Below are 20541 nucleotides of genomic sequence, written 5' to 3'. Positions count from 1 at the left end.
TGGCCTACATCCCTATGAATGAGTGATCAAATTAAATAGCATGTTCCACTGGTTGATCATAAAAGGCAAAGTGTTGGGGTGGTACTCAACCAGCCTGTGCTTGCAAAACATTTTGATTTGATTTTGATTTGATTTATTATTGTTCCATTTATTGGGATACAGTGAAAAGTGTCGTTTCTTGCGGGCTATACAGATGAAACATACCATTCCTGAAGTACATAGGGGAGAAGGAAAGGACAGGGTGCAGACTATAACGTTATAGTCATAGCTATGGTGCAGAGAAAGATCAACTTAATAATACGGCCCATATATATAGATTCATTCCAAAGTCTGATGGCAGCAGGGAAGAAGCTGTTCTTGATCGGTTGATATGAGATCTCAGACTTTTACATCTTTCTCCCGGCGGAAGAAGGTGAAAGAGAGATTGTTGGGGTACGTGAGGTCCTTGATTACGCTGAATGCTTTTCTGAGGCAGTGGAAAGTATAGACGGAGTCAATGCATAGGAGGCTAGTTTGTGAGATGGACTGGGCTATGTTCACAATGCTCTGTAGTTTCTTGTGGTCTTGGTCAAAGCAGGAGCCCTTTTAGATGTGATTCTGCAATTGACAGCACTTGTCGAACAATCCTGAGTGTGCCAATTCAAGATAATCAGTCCTGTTTACACTTGCTAGAAACAGCGTGTATTTACATACAGGAATCAATTCTCTTCAAATTAAAGGAATATATTCAAGCCTTGAGTCTTTTTTGAAATACTCGGGAGCTTAGGAAGCCTACAGTTCTCTATTGTTCTCTCCATGGCAACATCTCAGACAAGTAGAGTCAACTTGGTGACCAATCAGCATCCTTTTCTCTTGCACTATAAATTGTTATGATTGTTTGGCAGTCTTACATTTGTCTTGATGAGAAGATTCAGCAATACATCTCTCTTTTCGGCAAAATTAATTGACTTATTCTCACACTTGCTCAATCAATCTGGTTCACAATGTCCTTTAGGGAAGGAAATCTGCCATCTGGCCTGTATGTGACTTCAGACCAGCAGCAATGTGGTTGATTCTTAACTCTCTCTGAACTGGCCTATCAAGCCACTTAGTTCAAGGGACGTAAGAGATGGGCAACAGATTCTGGCCTTGTCAGCGATGTCAGCATCCCATGAAAGAATAAAGAAAATAGCCTGTTTTCCTGTTTCCTAACACCAGTAGCCACTAAAACAAACTATTTGAACATTATTTCATAAAAGCCCCGACAAAGGGTTATCCAGACTCAAAATGTTGGCTTTATTCTCTCTCCGCAGATGCTGCTGGACCTGCTGAGATGTTCCAGCAATTTCTGTTTATGTTACTTCATTACTATTTGTGGACCCTTGATCTTGCACAAATTAGTTGCTGTCTTTTCCTGCATTGCAGCAGTGACTATGGTCAATAAAATTATTTTTGAACTGTAAAGTGCTCTGAACATCCAATGGTTGTGCAAGGTGCTGTACAAATGCAAGTCTTTCTTTTTTCTTTCTGCCTCAATCTTTATGCCACTGTAGGTATCAATTCTTGCAGCAGTTTCTATCCCCCAGCAATTCAAGGCAAGAATAGACAGCAATAATGCCACAAGTCAATCACCCAAAATATTCAAAGTAATATGACCCTGGAAAATCCCCCCAAACAGCAATGGTTGCTCAAGCAGACAGTACTCCTATACTACTGTACCAGAGAGTAAAATTTAGACCCACAAGTCAAACGATAACACTTCCTGACATGATTATTGCCAGTTGTTACTTTGCTGTTTATTTTGTAATTACATTATCGTCACCGCAAAACAAGGCTCACACATACAAAAATAATCTTTGCATCAGCAACCCACTTTAACCACATTTATTTTCCATCTACTGTCTGTGGCTGGGATTGTATTTACGTAGTTCTCTTCGCTTGTCTTCACTCCTTCATTTATGGGGTACACAATATCATTCCCCTACCGGGAGAAGAAAGCTAGCAAGAACTAATATTCATTTTGATTTTTTTTTCCAGTTTACTTCTGTTGACATTTTTCCAAACAGTAAGCACTGATGCCAAGAGGTGGCTGAGAAGAAGTAATTAACCTTGACAGTGAAAAGGATATGTATGAATGTGCATGCACAGCTAAGATGACACAACCCCTGAAGCACTTGGTCTAATGCATGATGTTAAAATAGAAGCCTGTCACTGACACAGTCAGACTCTTTTTCCAGTCACTTGCACAAAGCTATTATCAACAGTCACAAATTAAACATTAGGTCAAGAGTTTCCATTGTGGGTGCAAACGTCAATCCAGATGCAAATTGTGCCACAATTGTCCCTGTTCTAAGTGATTTTCCCTGGTTTCCCCTCATATTTATTTGCACATCACCAGATTTGAAATCTGTTGTGAACCAGTGCAAGCAGACAGCATTTTAAAACTTAATTATTTTTAAAATAAATGAATGGTAACTTGGACAATTTGCTTAATATAATTGAATATGGTTTTAATCATAAAAATAGTCATTGTAAATCCAACATCAATTCTCCACCTCTTATGTTTAAGTTTGTTTATTTATTAGTGTCACAAGTAGACTTATATTAAGACTGCAAATAAGTTATTGTGAAAATCCCCGAGTCACCACATTCCGGCACCTGTTCAGGTATGCTGATGGAGAAGTTAGCCAATGCACCTAACCAGCACGTCTTTCAGACTGTGGAAGGAAACCAGAGCATCCGGAGGAAATCCCTCGCAGACACAGGGAGAACATGTAGATTCTGCACGGACAGTGACCCAAACCAGAAGTCGAATCCAGGTCCCTGGCGCTATAAGGTAGCAATGCTAACCACTGTGCCACATGTAATCTGACCTTAAATTACTGAAAATAACTTTTTAAAAATATGCAGAAGCAATTGCTACTTAAATTTGGATTAGGGTAGCCATTCGTCCAATTTTATATCTGTTTCCAGCTGACCTTTCTACTTTCCTGTCCTGGCATGTTATATCCAGTATTTTTAATTTCAGGGTCACTAAAAATACAAGGGTCGCTGCCCTGAACAGAATCATGTCTGTGCATCACACTACCCCCATAGATGAATTGATCACAAATCCACATTAAGCAGAACAGTACAATTCAGGGGCGGCACAGTGGCACAGTGGTTAGCACTGCTCCCTCAGTTCCAGCCTCGGGTCACTGTGTGGAGTTTGCATGTTCTCCTCATGCCTGTGTGATTTCCGCCGGGTACTCAAGTTTCCTCCCAAAGTCCATAGGTGTGTAGGTTAGATAAATTGGCCATGCCAAATTGCCCCTTAGTGTAAGGGGGATTAGCAGGTTAAATATGTGGGGTTATGGAAATAGAGTGTGGGTGGGATTGTTGTCGGTGCAGGTTCAATGGGCCAAATGGCTTCCGCCTATACTGTAATAATTCTGTGAAAGAATTGTTCAGTCCCCCCGTCCCTTGAGATGGTTTCCGGAAGTCCTGTACCCCGACAAGGCAACAATAATAGAGTTAATTCCTGCGATTACGGCTGCTAGTGCCAGCTGGATCTGTGAATGATCAAATCAAACAACCGGATCACTCAGCTTCCCCACTAAACAAATGCATTCCTTTCTTCCCCAGATTTAAAGAAAAATGATCTTTTGTATTGTTTTGCAACTAACTTAATCGCCTTGAAGCGTGCTCCAGTAACCCATAGGATATTTTAAGAAGTTTGATGGTACTAATAAAGTCCCCTGTTTCAGGTTTGCAGCATTTGAGCATGCAATACCTCCCTTGGGACGTCCAGTTCCCTCGAGCCCTCATTAAACAAGATAAATGTAGAAAATCACCGACTAATCTATACCCCAACATTCAACCTTTGGAAACTTTAAAGTGACCATTTATTTCTGATTAATAGTGGTTGGAATTTTTTTTAAGGTTAAACTTGGCTTGCACCTATCGTGTGACCTATCTCCTTAAAACCCCATTTACAATTCGTCTCGAGTACATTTGAATATATGAATTAGGAACAGGATCTGTCATTAAGCCCTTTCAACCCTGCTCTGCCATTTAGTAAGATCATAGCTGATTTGATGGTGGCCTCAACTCCACATTCCTATCTACCCCCAAATATTGGGGGCTCCTTGTTAGTCAAGAATTTATCCACTTAACCTTAAAAATATTCAATGATCCCACCACCACCAGTCTCTCTGGGCAAGAGGGCTTCAAAGACTCATGACTCTCAGAGAAAACATTTCATCGAATCAGAGAATCCTACAGTGAGAAGGAGGCCATTCAGCCCACCAAGTCTGTACTGACCACAATCCCACACAGACTCTATCCCCATAACCCCATGCACTTACCCTAGCCAGTCCCCTGGACACTAAAGGGCAATTTAACACGGCCAATCCACCCAAGCCACGCGTCTTTGGACTGTGAGACGAAACCGGAACACCCAGAGGAAATCCACACTGACAGGGGGAGAATGTGCAAACTCCACACAGATAGTGACACAAGCCAGGAATCGAACCTGAGTCCCTGGTGCTGTGAGGCAGCCGTACTAACCACTGTGGCACCGTGCTGCCCCAATTCTCCTCATCTCTGCCTTAAATGGGCGACCCCTTATTTTTAAACAGTGTCCCTAGTTCCAGTCTCTCTCACAAGGGGAAACATCCTTTCAGTATCTACCCTCATGATCTTGCATGTTTCAATAAGACCACCTCTCAATCTTCTAAGTATCCTGGTACACTGGAGTTCCATTAGCAGAGACCCTAACTGGAGTACAGTATCGATTTCTTATTAAGTTTTTCAAAATGTCAATTTTAAAATCTTTTAACCCAAAGAACCAGCGTAATTTTTACAGCCTCCTGGAAGTTCTAAAAATGAGAATTAGCAGAAATTCCCAATGGAAATTAGTTAATCCTGGAGTCATGGCCAGTTTTGCAGACAGTTGTTTATCAGTGTGAAAGTCTTTAAACTAGTTCAAAAGATCAAAAAAATTCAACTGGTAACGTAACTAGTTTGCACTTAAAATTCCATGATCTTTGGTACCAATTACAATGATTTCAGGCAAATTAGGCCAAAAAAAGCTAGCTCAACTAAGGGAAATCCACCCATTAATATTCTTCCTGGGCACTTTCCCTCTTGCTCTTTTTTAGATTTTCCAAAACAGTACACAAGGGCAAGCTTAGAGAGCAACAAATGGCCTACTCCCAAGTCTCAGCCAATGACAATACTAAACTGCACACAGGAAAAGCTAGAATACAGCCCGTGGATTAATCTCCCTCCCTCAGAGGTAGCAGTTTACGTTACTGGCCACAAGAAAAACAGGAAGTGCTGGAGAATCTCAGCAGGTCTGACAGCATCCGTGGAGAGAGAATAAAGCCAACATTACGTCAAAGTGACAAAGCATCATCCTGACTAGAAACGTCAGCTCTATTCTCACTCCACAGTTGCTATCAGATCTGCTGAGATTTTCCAGCATTTTCTGCCTTTGTTTCAGATTCCAGCATCTGTAGTATTTTGCTGTTATGTTATTCATCACTTCCTCACAGCAGTGCAGCCAAGATTAAAATACCCAAATCCATTTTGTTGTTAGAAAGGTGACTCATGATGACACTTTTAAAAGACCTTCTCTCGCTATACCACCTATAGCCCAGTAAGAAGTTGAATGTGAGAATCACTCAATGTGAAAACCTACCGATACCAAATTCCGTAGTACCTATATAAATGATGTACTCAAGATATGCAAAGGGCAGCAATTGCACAAATTGAATCTATTAATATTCACCTCAATGCCAATAATTTTGTATGTTTAACAGATTGGTTCTCTAAAGTGTTATGGTTAGTTTTCTTGAACGGGAATAAATGTTGGAGGAAGGGATGTGCGGCAAGGTGGCACTGCGCTCAGCACTGCTGCCTCATAACGCCGGAGACCCGGATTCAATTCCCAGCTTGTGTCGTTGTCTATGCAGAGCACATTCTCCCCGTGTCTGCGTGGGTTTCCTCTGGGTGGGCCCCAGTTCCTCTCTGTCCAAAAGGAGTACTTGTTAGGTGCACTGGACATGCTAAGTTCTCTCTCAGTGTACCCGAACAGGCACCAGAGTGTGGCGACTAGGAGATTTTCACAGTAACTTCATTGCAGTGTTAATGTAAGCCCACTTGTGACATTAATAAATAAACTTTAAACAGACACATTTTCCATGTATGGTAATCTTTCCATACAATTCTTACCAAATTTAGAAATAGATAGAACATTACAGCACAGCACAGGCCCTTTAGCTCTCAATGTTGTGCCAAGCTATGTTCAATCTCAAGATCAAGCTATCCCCTCCCTATAATTCTGGAGTGCTCCATGTGCCTATCCAATAACCGCTTGAAAGTTCCTAAAGTGTCCAACTCCACTATCACAGCAGGCAGTCTATTCCACACCCCAACCATTCTCTGAGTAAAGAATCTACCTCAGACATCCCTCCTATATCTCCCACCATGAACCTTATAGTTATGCCCCCTCGAAACAGCTACATCCACCTAAGGAAATAGTCTCTGCATGTCCACTCTATCAATCCCTCTCATCATCTTATAAATCATCTTAAGTCGCCTGTCATCCTCCTCTGCTCCAAAGAGAAAAGCCCCAGCTCCCTCAACCTTTCCTCATAAGACCTACCCTCCAAACCAGGCAGCATCCTGGTAAATCTCCTCTGCACTGTCTTCAATGCTTCCACATCCTTCTTATAATGAGGTGATCAGAACTGAACACAATATTCCAAATGTGGTCTCAACAACGTCTGGTATAGTTGCAGCATAACCCCACAGCTCTTAAACTCAAACCCCCTGTTAATAAACGCTAACACACTATAAGCTTTCTTCACAGCTCTATCCACTTGAGTGGCAACCTTCAGAGATCTGTGGACATGAACCCCAAGCTCTCTCTGTTCCTCCACATTCCTTAGAACCCTGCCGTTGACCCTGTAATCTGCATTCAAGTTTGTCCTACCAAAATGAACTACCTCACACTTATCAGGGTTAAACTCCATCTGCCACTTTTCGGCCCAGCTCTGCATCCTATCAATATCTCTTTGCAGCCTGCAAGAGCCCTCCACCTCATCCACTACCCTAACATAAGAACATAAGAACATAAGAAATAGGAGCAGGAGTAGGCCAACTAGCCCTTTGAGCCTGCCCCGCCATTCAATAAGATCATGGCTGATCTGTCGTGGCTCAGTTCCACATTCCCGCCCTCTCCCCATAACCCTTAATCCCCTCTCTCATCAAAAACCCATCAACCCGCGTCTTAAAAATATTTAGCGAGGCAGCCTCCACCACTTCAATGGGCAGAGAATTCCAGAGATTCACCACCCTTTGAGTGAAGAAGTTCCTCCTCAACTCTGTTCTAAACTGCCCCCCCTTTATCTTGAGGCTATGCCCCCTAGTCCTACTATCCTTTCTGAGTGGGAAGAGTCTCCCCACCTCTATCCTATCCATTCCATTCATCATCTTATACGTCTCAATGAGATCTCCCCTCATTCTTCTAAACTCTAACGAGTACAAGCCTAATCTATTCAGCCTCTCCTCATAGCTCAACCCCCTCAACTCCGGCATCAGCCTAGTAAACCTCCTCTGCACTCCCTCCAAGGCTAAAATATCCTTGCGTAAGTACGATCTTGGTGTTGTCAGCAAATTTACTAATGCACCCTTCAGCCCCTTTTTCCAAGTCATTGATAAAAATCACAAAAAGCAGAGGACCCAGCACTGACCCCTGTGGTACACCGCTGATAACTGGTGTCCAGTCTGAAAATTTTCCCTACACCACCACCCTCCGTTTTCTATGATACATCCAGTTACTTATCCAATTGGTCAAATTTTCTTCTATCCCACACCTCCTTATCTTCTTCATGAGTCTACCATGGGGAACCTTATCAAACGCCTTACTAAAATCCATGTATATGACATCAACTGCTCTACCTTCATCCACACACTTAGTTACCTCCTCAAAGAATTCAATCAAGTTTGTGAGGCAGGACCTACCTCTCACAAAACCATGCTGACTATCCCAAATTAAACTGAATCTTTCCAAATGGTCATAAATCCTATCTCTCAAGACCCTTTCCATTAACTTACTGACCACCGAAGTATGACTAACTGGCCTATAATTACCAGGGTCATTCCTATTTCCCTTCTTGAAAAAATTGCTTATTTTTCCCTAGTATACTAAAAGAAATAACAATGGTGAATAATCTTCTTGAAAATTTTAAACTCACCACCCATCTGTTTCCCCATTCGCCCTGGAAAGATTAAAATACCTCCGACTTCAACCAGCAAAAAGTTATTTTTTTTAAATTGTGGCACATGTGAACTCGTTCACCTTTTCTTTCTGTGTCATTTTGTCTAAGTGCCTTTATTGTTTTATATAATTTCCATTCTTTATTCTGACGATACGTCACATCCCAAGTGTGAAGGCACACAGAATAATTTGCACCCAAATGCCAACCTGTAATAAGCACATAATGTCAACACCGCTCTATAATTAGTGACTAAGCTTGGCTACAAGAAGAAAACAGAGAGGTTGGGAACCTTCAGCAAGTCTGACAGTATCTGTGGAGAGAGAAACTGGGTTAACACTTAAGGTTATGGCCAATCTGCAGATTGCAATCTGCTACTGGATTTAGAATCATAGAATCCCTACAGTGCAGAAGGAGGCCATTTGGCCCATCAAACCTGCACCGACAACAATCCTACCCAGGCTCTATCCCCATATCCCCACGTATTTACCCTGCTAATCCCTCTGACACTAAGGGGCAATTTATCATGGCCAATCAACCTAACCTGCACATCTTTGGAGTGTGGGAGGAAACCCACACTGACACAGGGAAAACGTGCAAACTCCACACAGGCACCCAAACCAGGAATTGAATACTTTTGTTCCTATGATGAAGGGGGATCTTATAGAAGACTATAAAATTCAAAAGGACTAGACAGGGTAGATGCAGTAAGGATGTTCCCAATGGTGCAGAAATCCTGAACCAGGGGTCATAGTCTAAGGAGAAGCAGTAAACATTTTAGAACTGAGATGAGGAGAAATTTCTTCACCCAGAGTGGTAAGCCTGTGGAATTCACTGAATAGAAAGCAGCTGAGGCCAAAACATTCTATGTTTTCAAGAAGGAGTTGGATATAGCTCTTCAAGAAACAGGGATCAAAGGATATGGGTTGGAAGGTGCAATCCAGGTTATTGAGTTGGATGATCAGCCGTGATCATGCTGAATGAGGGAGCAGACTCGAAGGGCTAAATGGCCTACTCCTGCTCCTAGTTCCTATCTCAACATAACAAAATACACAACTACAGAACCACTTTGGATTACTGCATTCACAGCTTGTCTGATGATAGAACAGCATATTCCAACCTTCAGTTGGGACCTGGACAACATCCACACTTGAGATGACAAATGGCAGATTAACACCATGTAAGCGCTAAGCAATAACCAACTCCCAACAAGAAAGAGCCAAAAGGTCTCACTCTGACCTTGAACACCAACACAATTATTGAGCCCACATCAATAAATTGCAGACAAATACTGCCCAAAAACTTAACGAAAACAGCCATATTAACAATGCAGTTACATAAACATGGCACAGCTGGGTACTCTGTAAGAGGATTGCTTATCTCCTGACTCCTCAAAGCTTCTCCAATGCTTACAAGGCTCGTCAAGATGTCATCAGCACATTGTTGTGCATGGGAGGTTGCTGTGCGCAAATTGGCTACTTTTCTTCCTACACTACAACAGTGACTGCATTTCAAGGATATTACATTGGATGTAAAGGACTTTAAAATGTCCGATGGTCATAAAAGGAATTTTGGGGAACAGTGACGGAGTGGTATTGTCACTGGACTAATAATGCCCTGGGCACTTGGGTTCAAGTCCCACCACAGCACATGAGGAAATTTGAATCCAATTAAAAACTGGAATTAAAAGTCTAATGATGACCATGCAACCATTGTCAATTGTTGTAAAATTGTAAAAACCCATCTGGTTCACTAATGTCCTACATGTAACGCCAGATCCACAGCAGTGTGTTGACTCCCAACTGCCTCTGAAATGGCCTAACAAGCCACTCAGTTTCAAGTACAACTAGGGATGGACAAGAAATGCTGACCAGCCAGCGATGCCCATATCCCACAACTGAATAAGAGAAATAAATGAAACTCACCACACCTGCATGGATCTAACTACAATAGTGCTTAAGAATATCAACACCAAATACAAATAAAAACAGTCAAGTGATCAGTGCCCCTGCCTTCAGACTCACTATCCACCTCTGCATTGCTAAACTCTGTATCAATAGGATTTGTACAACAATTTGTTAGACTTACTTGTTATCTCCCAGCTCTGCAATCTCTGCCAGAGAGATGGCCAAGAACAAGCACAATCATTAGAACAATGCCACCTTGTAGTTCCCTTTCACATTAGTCACTAGCATTCCTTCATCGTTGGTGTGTCAAAATCCTGGAATTTCTACATAACACGAATGATGAACCACCATCACAAGATCTGCAGTAATTCCAGAACTCACAGTTAATTAGGAATCCATCCCGTTCAGATCTTCTCATCATCAAATTTGTTAAAGTAGCAGACTCAAGTCACCATACTTATTATTTTAAAATAAATTAGTTCAGTGCAATTAAGGCATAATCTCGATCAGTCACTATTCAATCATGCCTCGACTAAAATACTGAAATTCACCTTTAATGCTTAAATTTTTAATATGAAGGGCGCAGGGAAGATCTCTGGCATGTAGTTATGATGAAAACTTCTTTTTAATTAATTGCCATCTATAATAAGCCAGTTAAGTAAATACTGGATTCCATGCTGACATGTTATTATTCAGCTTATAACTCATGACTGTTTTCTTTCTATATCATCTGAGCGCATTACCAGTAGTTTTTCAAGGGGACACCTTAATGAAATCTCACTTCCTGGGATTACCCATATAAATCTCTCTTTTGATCTGGTTTGATTTGATTTTTTTGATTTGATTTGAATTATTATTGTCTAATGTATTAATATACAGTGAAAAGTACTGTTTCTTGCACACTACACAGACAAAGCATACCGTTCCTACGAATGTAGTGTTACAGGCATAGCTAGGGTGTAGAGAAAGATCAACTTAACATAAGATAGTCCACTCAAAAGTCTGATGGTAGCAGGGAAGAAGCTGTTCTTGAGTCGGTTGGTACGTGACCTCAGACTTTTGTATCTTTAGCACGACAGAAGAAGGTGGAAGAGAGTATGTCCAAGGTGCGTGGGGTCCTTAATTATGCTCTCACTCCAAATGCTACAGGAGTATCCCAATTCATATCTCTTATTTCTCTCTGCTTAGCCTTACAATGCCTTATTATTAACAAGATGAAACTGAAACCAGGATACAGAGCTTTTCTTTCTTGAGTGAGAGTTTATTGACTTTGTTCAGTCTCACAGCTCTCCTCCCTCACACCCAGTGCCCCAGCTATCCCCAATTCATATGCTCAAAGGCAATTAAAATCTATCACCTGTTTCTCTTAACCCTAATAATGTAATTGACATTAACAAATATTAACAATGTTACTGACAAGACATTAACACATGCCCTAGTACTCAAGCTCTTCCCATCCCAATTTTAGCAATACCAAATGCTTCTGGGTGAGACTGCAGTGGTCCATTGCAACAAGGTTGTAAGCCTTGCTATCAGCATAGCTTCACTAGGCTCCAATTCCAGGAGTTTAAGCGAGTGCAGCAGGAGGGTATAGGTAGAGAGTCATAGAGACATACAGGCCTTTCGGCCCAACTCGTCCATGCCGACCAGATTTCCCAAACTGAACTAGTCCCATTTGCCTGCATTTGGCTCACATCTCTCTAAACCTTTGCCATTCATCTACCTGTCCAAATGTCCTTTGCTGTCAGGTGAAGTAGAAAGTCTGTGCGATCCTCTCAGTTTTTTTTAATCAAAGCCAATTGTTTTAAATGCCAGCAGGAAAAATAGGACCACGTAATCCAGGTAACCTACTCGGTCCGTGAATAAGAAACCCCTTTTTATGAGTAGGTATAAGAAATGAAGTGCGTGTGAATTCCCATCACACACTCAGGTAAGGCACTAATCACCTGGCCACAAAGGAAGAGTCAAATTATATGAGAGCTCCTGGTGTTATTGATAATTCTTCAACTGCCTGCACATTGTCATCCCATTGAAGGGAAAATGCATTTTACCAGGAACAACTGCCAGTGAATGACAGACACAGCAAACATCACAAGGATTGTCAGATTGGAGATTTGGGTGGGAAAGGTGAACAGGATGAGGGAGACATTCTATCCACCAGGCAAGCTGTAAGAGTGGGCAGGGGTAGCGGTCTGCCTGAGTGCCAGACACATCAGCACCAAAAGGCAGGTTAATAGGGTGGTGATAGAGGCACATATGGCACACTCGCCTTTATCAATCGGGCTATAGATTACAAAAGCAGGGAGAGGTCATGATGGAGTTAAATAGAACTTCGGTGAGGCCACAGCTGGAGTACTATGTGAGTTCTGGTCACCACATTATAGGAAGGATGTGAATGCACTAGAAGGGGTACAGAAGAGATTCACCAGGATGTTGCTTGGGATGGAACATTTAAGTTATAACAGAGGAGCAGAGAAGACAGAGAGGCAACCTGATTGAGGTGTTCAAGATTATGACGGGCATGGGCACTCTATTAACCTGCCTTTTAAACTAATGTCAGTTCATTACATTTTTTACTGCATTATAGTCAAGTCTTGGTGCTGATGCATCTGCACTCAGGCAGACTTATGAGGGGCAGGGTTGATAGGGAGCAGCTGTTCCTCTTAGTTGAAGGGTCAGTTATGAGGGGACACAAGTTGAAAATGAGGGGTGGGAGGTTTAGGGGGGATTTGAGGAAGAACCTTTTTACCCAGAGGGTAGTGATGTTCTGAAATGCGCTGCCTCGGAGGGTGGTGGAGGCAGGTTGCCTCACATCCTTTAAAAAGTACCTGGATGTGTACTTGGCACGCCATAACATTCAGGGCTATGGGCCAAGTGCTGGCTAGTGGGATTATGTGGGCAGATCAGAGCCTTTCATGCATTGGTGCAGACTTGATGGGCTGAAGGGCCTCTTCTGCACTGTAGCATTGTCTGATTCCGTAAAACATTATTCACTTTACTAGTTATTGTTTAGCCTCACATGATCTGTTGCTGCAGTTTTTATATCCTTCTGCATCTGATTACTAGCACTCTCCTCCACTCACTGCAGCACATTTCAACTTCTGCTCCTATTGCTGCTCTCTTCGCTATTATTTGCTTCACTTCCTCACACCTCTGCCAGCTTGCCCACACAACCAATATTATTCTACTGTGACATTTTTGTCTTCAAAACTGCTCCCACACTGACATACTTACTTTCTTCTTTTTTTGCAACGTTGCGCACAAGAACAAGTTTCATGTTAATCTATTAGTCACAAGTAGGTTTACATTAACATTGCAATCAAGTTAGTGTGAAAATCCCCTAGTCACCACACTCCAGTGCCTGTTCGATTACACTGAGGGAAAATTTAGCATGGCCAATGCACCTAACCAGCACGTCTTTCAGACTGTGGGAGGCAACTGGAGTACCCGAAGGAAACCCACACAGAGATTGGAGAATTGCAGACTCCACATAGACAATGACCTAAGCCGGGAATCGAACCCAAGTCCCTGGCGCTGTGAGGCAGCAATGCTGACCACTGTGCCACCATGCTTCCCCAAGGGAAAGGGCCAAAGGACCATAATTTATCCGTAAGTCGAGCCAATGTGAAGAAACATGATGTTATCCAATTCGGACAAAGAAACAGAATGATGGAGTATCATTTGAACGGTGATAGATTGAGAAATGTTGACATATCGAGCCTTGGTGAGAACATACCCGGAGTATTGTGTGCAGTTTTGGTCTCCTTATCAAAGAAAGGACGTCTTTGCCATCAAGGGTGTGCACAGAAAGTTCACTAGACTGATTCCTGGAAGAGCAGGATTGTTGTTTGGGAGAAATGAGATGGACTATGCCTGTATTCATTGTCTTTTACAAGACTGAGAGAGGATCTAATTGGAACATATAAAATTCTGACAAGGCTGAAGAGACTGTTTCCTCTGGCTGGGGATGGGGGGGGCAGGATCTAGAATCAGGAGTCACAGCCTTAGGATACGGGGTAGGCCATTTAGAACTGAAATAGAGAGAAATCACCTCGAGGGTGGTGAACCTTTAGAATTCTCTACCACAGGAGGCTGTGAAGGCCAGGTCACTGAATTTATCTGAGAAGGAAATGGATAGAGTTCTAGACTCTAAAAATAATAAGGAATATGGGGAGAACATGGAGTATGGCAGTGAGATCAAGGATTAACATGATTATACTGAAAGGGCTGAATGGCTTTATCCAGCCCCTATTTTCCATGTTTCTACTTGAAGAATAAGTGATGGACAAGTAGGTGGAGGGAACAGGCCTCAGCAGCATGGCTGTTGTCAAGGTTCTCAGAAATTTTAAACCACCTTTCCTTCCCTTCTCACTTAAATGTCATCCTTACACATAATACATGACAAATTGTTGCTGCCTTCAGAAGCCAGCCATCTGTTTCTGCTATCTCATGCCACTAAATACCAACTCTTTTACCTTCTCTTGCTATTTCAACTCCAGAAGCTCCAGTTAGCCCTCACATGGAAGAAGGCAAAGAGGGCAGCAGTGCATGGCAGCAGCCATTGCCTCACCTTCCATCTTGCAGATGGCAGCTCAGACTGCTGTCGTACCTAATTTGAAAGTTTGGCTAGTGGTTCCTGCTCGTAGAGATTCACTCAGCAGGACTGTGCAGGATCCGTAGCAGTGTGATAGAATGGCGCAGGAGGAACTCGACTGAGGAAAGCTTGCATTCTGGCCCTGATGACAAAGTCAAAGGTCTGCCATACGTGTAACTAATGCCAATCCACAATGACCATCGACTGCCAGTGAGCTTGTGCACAATATCAGATACAATTTGTGTTTTTTTTAATTCATTTGTGGTTCATAGGCATCACTGGCTGGCCAGCATTTATTGCCAATCCGTTGTTGCCCAAGGGTAGTTGAGAGTCAACCACATTGCTGTAGCTCTGGAGTCATAAGCAGGCCAGACCAGGTAAGAGCGGCAGATTTCCTTCCCATTAGAGAACCAGATGGGTTTTTCTAACAATCCACAATGGTTTCATGGTCATCAGTAGATACTTAATTCCAGGTTTATTTTATTATTGAATTAAAATTCCACCATCTGCCATGGTGGAATTCGATTGTCAGATTCAACTTGTGTGCTACCTTTGTACATGTCATCAAGAACATGCACTCAACGATGGAACAATGGTCAGTTTTGTGAGCACTGCAGGAGAACCCAGAAGAATGGAGCCTCGAGTGACAGCCATGACAGATTAGATGGAAGCACAGACAGCTGCCACCTTGGCCCTGTGAACCAGCATCTCGTTTGGCTTTCAAAGAATGCAAATTCTTGCCTGTTATTAATTAAAATAATGATCCCTCGATGATTTGATGCCTGACAGTTCTGGCAGCTGGTTAGAGCACTGTGCCTTGTCCTCTTCTTTATCATCCTGCTCTACTTCTTCCTGATAAAGCAGGTCCACATCAACTTTCCTTTGTTTGGCAGGATTGTGAAGCATGCAGCAAAGGGCAAACATCTTGACATTCACTTTGGGCTGCTCAGCAACTGTCCAGTGATACTGTTATTTCAGGGGACAAATAGTTTACTCAATTACCACAGAATCCCTACAGTGCAGAAGGAGACCATTTGGCCCATCGAATCTACACTGATTCTGAGAAAGAACACCTTACCCAAGCCCACCCTCAGCTGACCCGAAATGTTAACTCTGTTTCTCACTCCACAGGTGCTGCCTCGCCTGCTGAATATTACCAGCATTTTCTGTTTTTATTTCACTTTCAGTTGGTTTAACTCTACTTTTACAATAATGAAACTTGTTCTGGAATCTCCCACCAGAGAAAATAGCTTCTCTGTATTTACCCTACTGAATCCCTTTATCGTTTTAAACGCCTCAATTAGATCACTCATCAATCTCATAAACCCACAGGCAGCACGGTGGCACAGTGGTTAGCACTGCTGCCTCACAGCGCCAGGGATCCAGGTTTGACTCCCAGCCTCAGGTCACATTCTCCCCGTGTCTACGTGGGTTTCCTTCGGGTGCTCCAGTTTCCTCCCACGGTCCAAAGATCACAGTCCAAAATGATCTAATTGAGGTGAAACTAGAACTAGGGGGCATAGCCTCAAAATAAAGGGAAGCAGATTGAGGACTGAGTTGAGGAGGAATTTCTTCACACAAAGGATTGTGAATCTGCCCAGCGAAACAGTTGAGGCTATCTCATTGAATGTTTTTAAGGCAAGGATAGATAAATTTTTGAACAGTAAAGGAATTAAGGATTATGGTGAGCGGGCGGGTAAGTGGAGCCGAGTCCACAAAAAGGTCAGCCATGATCTTATTGAATGGTGCAGCAGGCTCGAGAGGCCAGATGGCCGACTCCTGCTCCTAGTTCTTATGTTCAGGTTAGGTTGACTGGCCATGTTAAATTGACTCTTGGTGTCAGGGGGCCTAGCAGGGTAAATATTTGGGGTTACAGGGATAAGGTTTGAGTGAGATTGTTGTCTGTGCAGGCTCAATGGGCCAAATGGCCTTCTTCTGCACTATTGGGATTTTATGGGATTCCACGAACAGAAAGATTATGTGACCCGCCTTTGTAATTTAACCTAATAATTTAACCTATTACCTTTTTTGATTACATTTTGTACCTACTCACCAGCTTTTAGAGTTCAATGCACAAGGACACCTAAATCCCGTTACCCAACACTGCTCCAAATCGCTGATCTGTTTTTCACATCTCGATATAACTGTAAATATATCTGTCACTGAAATCTGTCTCTCTAGAATTTAATATCTCTTATTCTAAGGTGTGATACTGAAGCAGAAGAATATATTTCGCACATAGGTGTATATGAGCTGCCATAGGAGGTGGTAGGGACATTTGGACAGATACTTGGAAAGGAAAGGTTTAGAGGGCCATGGGCCAAACGCATACAAATGGGACCAGTTCAGTTTAGGAAACCTATTCAATATGTATGAGTTGGGCCGAAGGGCCTTTGTCCATGCTGCATATCTCTATGATTCTATGGGTGGGAGTTCCCAGCCACGCTCGCCCTGGGCCAGGAAGTCTCTCCCAAGGTCAACAGACCTTTGCATGGTCCGCACCCTCCCTCCATCACCGTCCTCCCCCCCACCCCGCTACGATGCCCATGGTGGGAGGGTTGGGAAAATTCTGGACTATGACCCTACTTAAGCTTTTACTGCAACTGTTAATTCCTCAAAACATGGAACCCCACTAGGGCAGTTTATGTAAGAATTACATACATCTCAACAAACAACGAAAGAAACACTATACAAAGGAAAAAGTGCTTCCTGTTTGTGGTTGAAGCTGACTATTTTTAGGTCTAGTATTAGAGAAATATTTCTCGAGCCCTCCCCTTCAACTTCTTACTGGGGAACCGTTCCAACAATGCCGTCAGCTTTTTGGTGCCTCAGCCAAGGAGAATATTTCAGGACATATGAAAAGGAATAGGTTTTTCAGCCACTCAAGCCCGTCCAAACACTTTAATAGATACATTTAACTATTTGGACAACCCCACATTTTTAAATACCAAATATAGACAGAAGTTCCATGGGAAAGTCACGAGGTAATACCAGCTGGTAACTCGCAATGTATAAACTTCAGTTTCAACCAGCTGTAACTATTCTATTTCTATACTATTTAGCAGATCAAAACAATGTCTGAAGACATAAATTGATGTGTTTCTTTTAAGAAAAATATTTGAAACTGCAAGAAAGCCACAGGAGGAATGGGAGCAAATATTTGGACCTGAGCAAAAATGCCAAAAATCAAAAAGAAATTAATACTTTAAAAAAATGGAAAGCTTTATAAAAAAGACAAAAAAAACAAATCCGATTGAATGCCCAGTGAAGACTAGCAAAAGTTCTGGCCATTTTGTGTACTGGAAGGACAGAAAATCAACCAACGTCTACACTGAGCCAGCAGAGATCTGGGAGCACCTCGGATGGGCCAGTAGCAGCCCAGAGATTTTTTTGAGGTCCCAGAAGAACATTCTTGAATATGTGGACACAAATCAAAATAGTAGCTATTTCCTGGGCTATTGTGTGAGTGGCTTCCCGTGGTTAAGCTGAGATAGCACAGTTAAAGTAGAATAGGCCCAACAGGAAGGCAATGACTTAGCGACTATTAATCCAGAAACTCAGCCAATGTTCTGGGGACCCAGGTTCAAATCCCACCACGGCAGATGGTGGAATTTGAATTCAATAAAAAAAATCTGGAATTACAAATCTAGAGATCACCCATCCAGTTCATTAACGTCCTTTGGGAAAGGAAATCTGCCATCCATACCTGGTCCGGCCTACATGTGACTCCAGAGTTGGTTGACTCTCAACGGAATTTGGAATGGTACAGTGGCATACTGGTTAGCATTGCTGCCTTACAGCACTAGGGACACAGGTTTCAACTGACTGTCTGTGTGGAGTTTGCACATTCTCCCTGAAAAAGGGATGACTGAAAAAAAAGTTGGAATTCAGAATGCACTGATGGCTATGAAACCATTGTCAATTGTCAGTAAACCCCATCTGATTCACTAATGCCCTTTAGGGAAGGAAACCTGCCACCCTTACCTGTCTGGCCTATATGTGACTCCAGAGCCATAGAAATGTGGTCCACTCTCAACTACCCTCTGAACAAGGGCAACTAGGGATGGATAATAAATGTTGGCCAGCCAGCGACACCCATGTCCACCATTGAATAAAAATAAATAAAACCATTAAAATGTATTCCAATCTCTAAACATTGCAGTACCCATGATAACAGGGGAGTTGCAACCTTCTACAGTTACAATCAGACACTGGGTTAATAAAAATACAAGTTTAACCTCAGTCACCAATGACCAATAAAAAAAATATATATCAACATAAGCTGGACTGCTCAGGACTTACCTGCAATGCTTCACAGGCAGATTCGACTGTCAGAGTGCTGTTGATATAGTCCACACACAGCTGAAAAACAGACCCATCACTGATTAGACAAAATATACCACAAGTTAGGCAACCATATAAAGTAAGACTTTAGTAAAAGATAAGAACAGTAAACTTTTGGCAAACTAATTTCTTCATGGGTGGACGGATATTAGTCCAGGTGCTATCTTGCCCAAGCTATAAACTCTGTTGCAAGACAGCCATCTTAACCTATTTAGGCACATCTGTATTGAAAAGAATGTTATAACTGCTTCACTACAACTTTTTCCAATTCATCCCCACTTCTGTTTTCATTGCATAACTCTTCCAAATTTGGATGCTTTGAGCAACAAAGGCCCCAAGAATTATATTATGCAAAGCCTGTCCTTTGACCTGCTTCCTTGACACCATCCAAAGCCCTCAAACACTCCTTCCAGGCAGAAACAGCAATTTCCTTGCACTTCTTTCAATTTACTGTATTGTATTCACCGTTCATGATGTACTCGCCTCTACACATAGACAGGGAGATTGCTTTACAGAAAACCTCCATTCAGTCCGCAGTATCACTCTAAGCTTCCTGTTACTTGTCACTTTAATTCTCCAACTCAATCTCACTCTGACACTTCTGTCCATGGCCAGCTCCAATGTCCCAATGAAATTCAATGCAAGCTCAAGAAACTGTATCTAATCTTTTGTCATAAGCACACATATAGCCTTCAAGATAAAAAGATCATAACCTTGCTTTCATCTTGTTCATTGTATTTTTCTGTTTTCTTTTCCACTGGCTTATTTGTTTCTGTATCCCTACATGTTGCATTTTGATAGTTGCTATGTGGCCATTCATAACATTCGTAACCCTAACCTTTGTCCTTTTATTATGTCCATCCCTTTTGGCTTTTGCATCGTGAAATCTTTCATTCGTTAATCTCTCCTGTGCTCCACTTTATCGCAGATCCTCTCTTCTGTTCTTCCTGAACTCAACCCCCAACTCTTCCACTGGCCGAAAAACTCTTACATTTCTATCTACTTCGCTTTAGATAAAATATTGTCCACCTGAAACATTAACTCCGTTTTTCTTCACAGATGCTGTCTGCCCAGCTAAGTACTTCCAATAATTCTCTTATTTTTACATCTCATTTTTACAGGCACCTTGGGAAGTGACATGTACCCAGCAGAGCATGTCATAGTGTTTAACCCTGAATGAGCTGGGCAATCATTGGTGTATCCAAATCATTCTCTACCATTAGAAAAGATCCTGAATCAACTGCAACTTTCAAACAACTGCATTTAAAAACATTGTATAACTGAAGCAAAACATCATCAAAGTCAGAGTGCAATGAGAGAGGAGGCCTCTACATATAAAAAAAACAGTGGTAAAGGAGGCAGTGGCACAGTGGTATTGTCACTGGATTAATAATCCAGGGACCCAGGGTAATACTCTGGGGATCAAGGTTCAAATTCCACCAAGACAGATGGC

At 42.2% G+C, this 20541-nt stretch overlaps 2 protein-coding genes across 7 annotated transcripts in view; one reads left to right on the top strand and one right to left on the bottom strand.

Moving 5' to 3' along the window:
- The window catches only part of dynlt4 (dynein light chain Tctex-type 4), a 263595-nt gene that overhangs the window by 145074 nt on the left and 97980 nt on the right, over nucleotides 1-20541 (top strand). The gene's annotated exons all lie outside the window — the stretch shown is intronic.
- LOC145347677 (BTB/POZ domain-containing protein 19-like) overlaps nucleotides 1-20541 on the bottom strand; it is a 176552-nt gene that overhangs the window by 72130 nt on the left and 83881 nt on the right. For all 6 annotated transcript variants that reach the window (XM_080195370.1, XM_080195366.1, XM_080195368.1 and 3 more), the window contains exon 4: nucleotides 19047-19106. In XM_080195370.1, coding sequence (XP_080051496.1) covers nucleotides 19047-19106 — 60 coding nt within the window. The remainder of the gene's footprint in view (nucleotides 1-19046; nucleotides 19107-20541) is intronic.

Source organism: Carcharhinus amblyrhynchos, chromosome 9 (genome assembly GCF_965287045.1).
Source record: "Carcharhinus amblyrhynchos chromosome 9, sCarAmb.v2.hapA, whole genome shotgun sequence".
NCBI lineage: Eukaryota > Metazoa > Chordata > Chondrichthyes > Carcharhiniformes > Carcharhinidae > Carcharhinus > Carcharhinus amblyrhynchos.
Note: the sequence above shows the minus strand (reverse complement) of the source record. Positions and strands in the feature narration are given on the sequence as shown.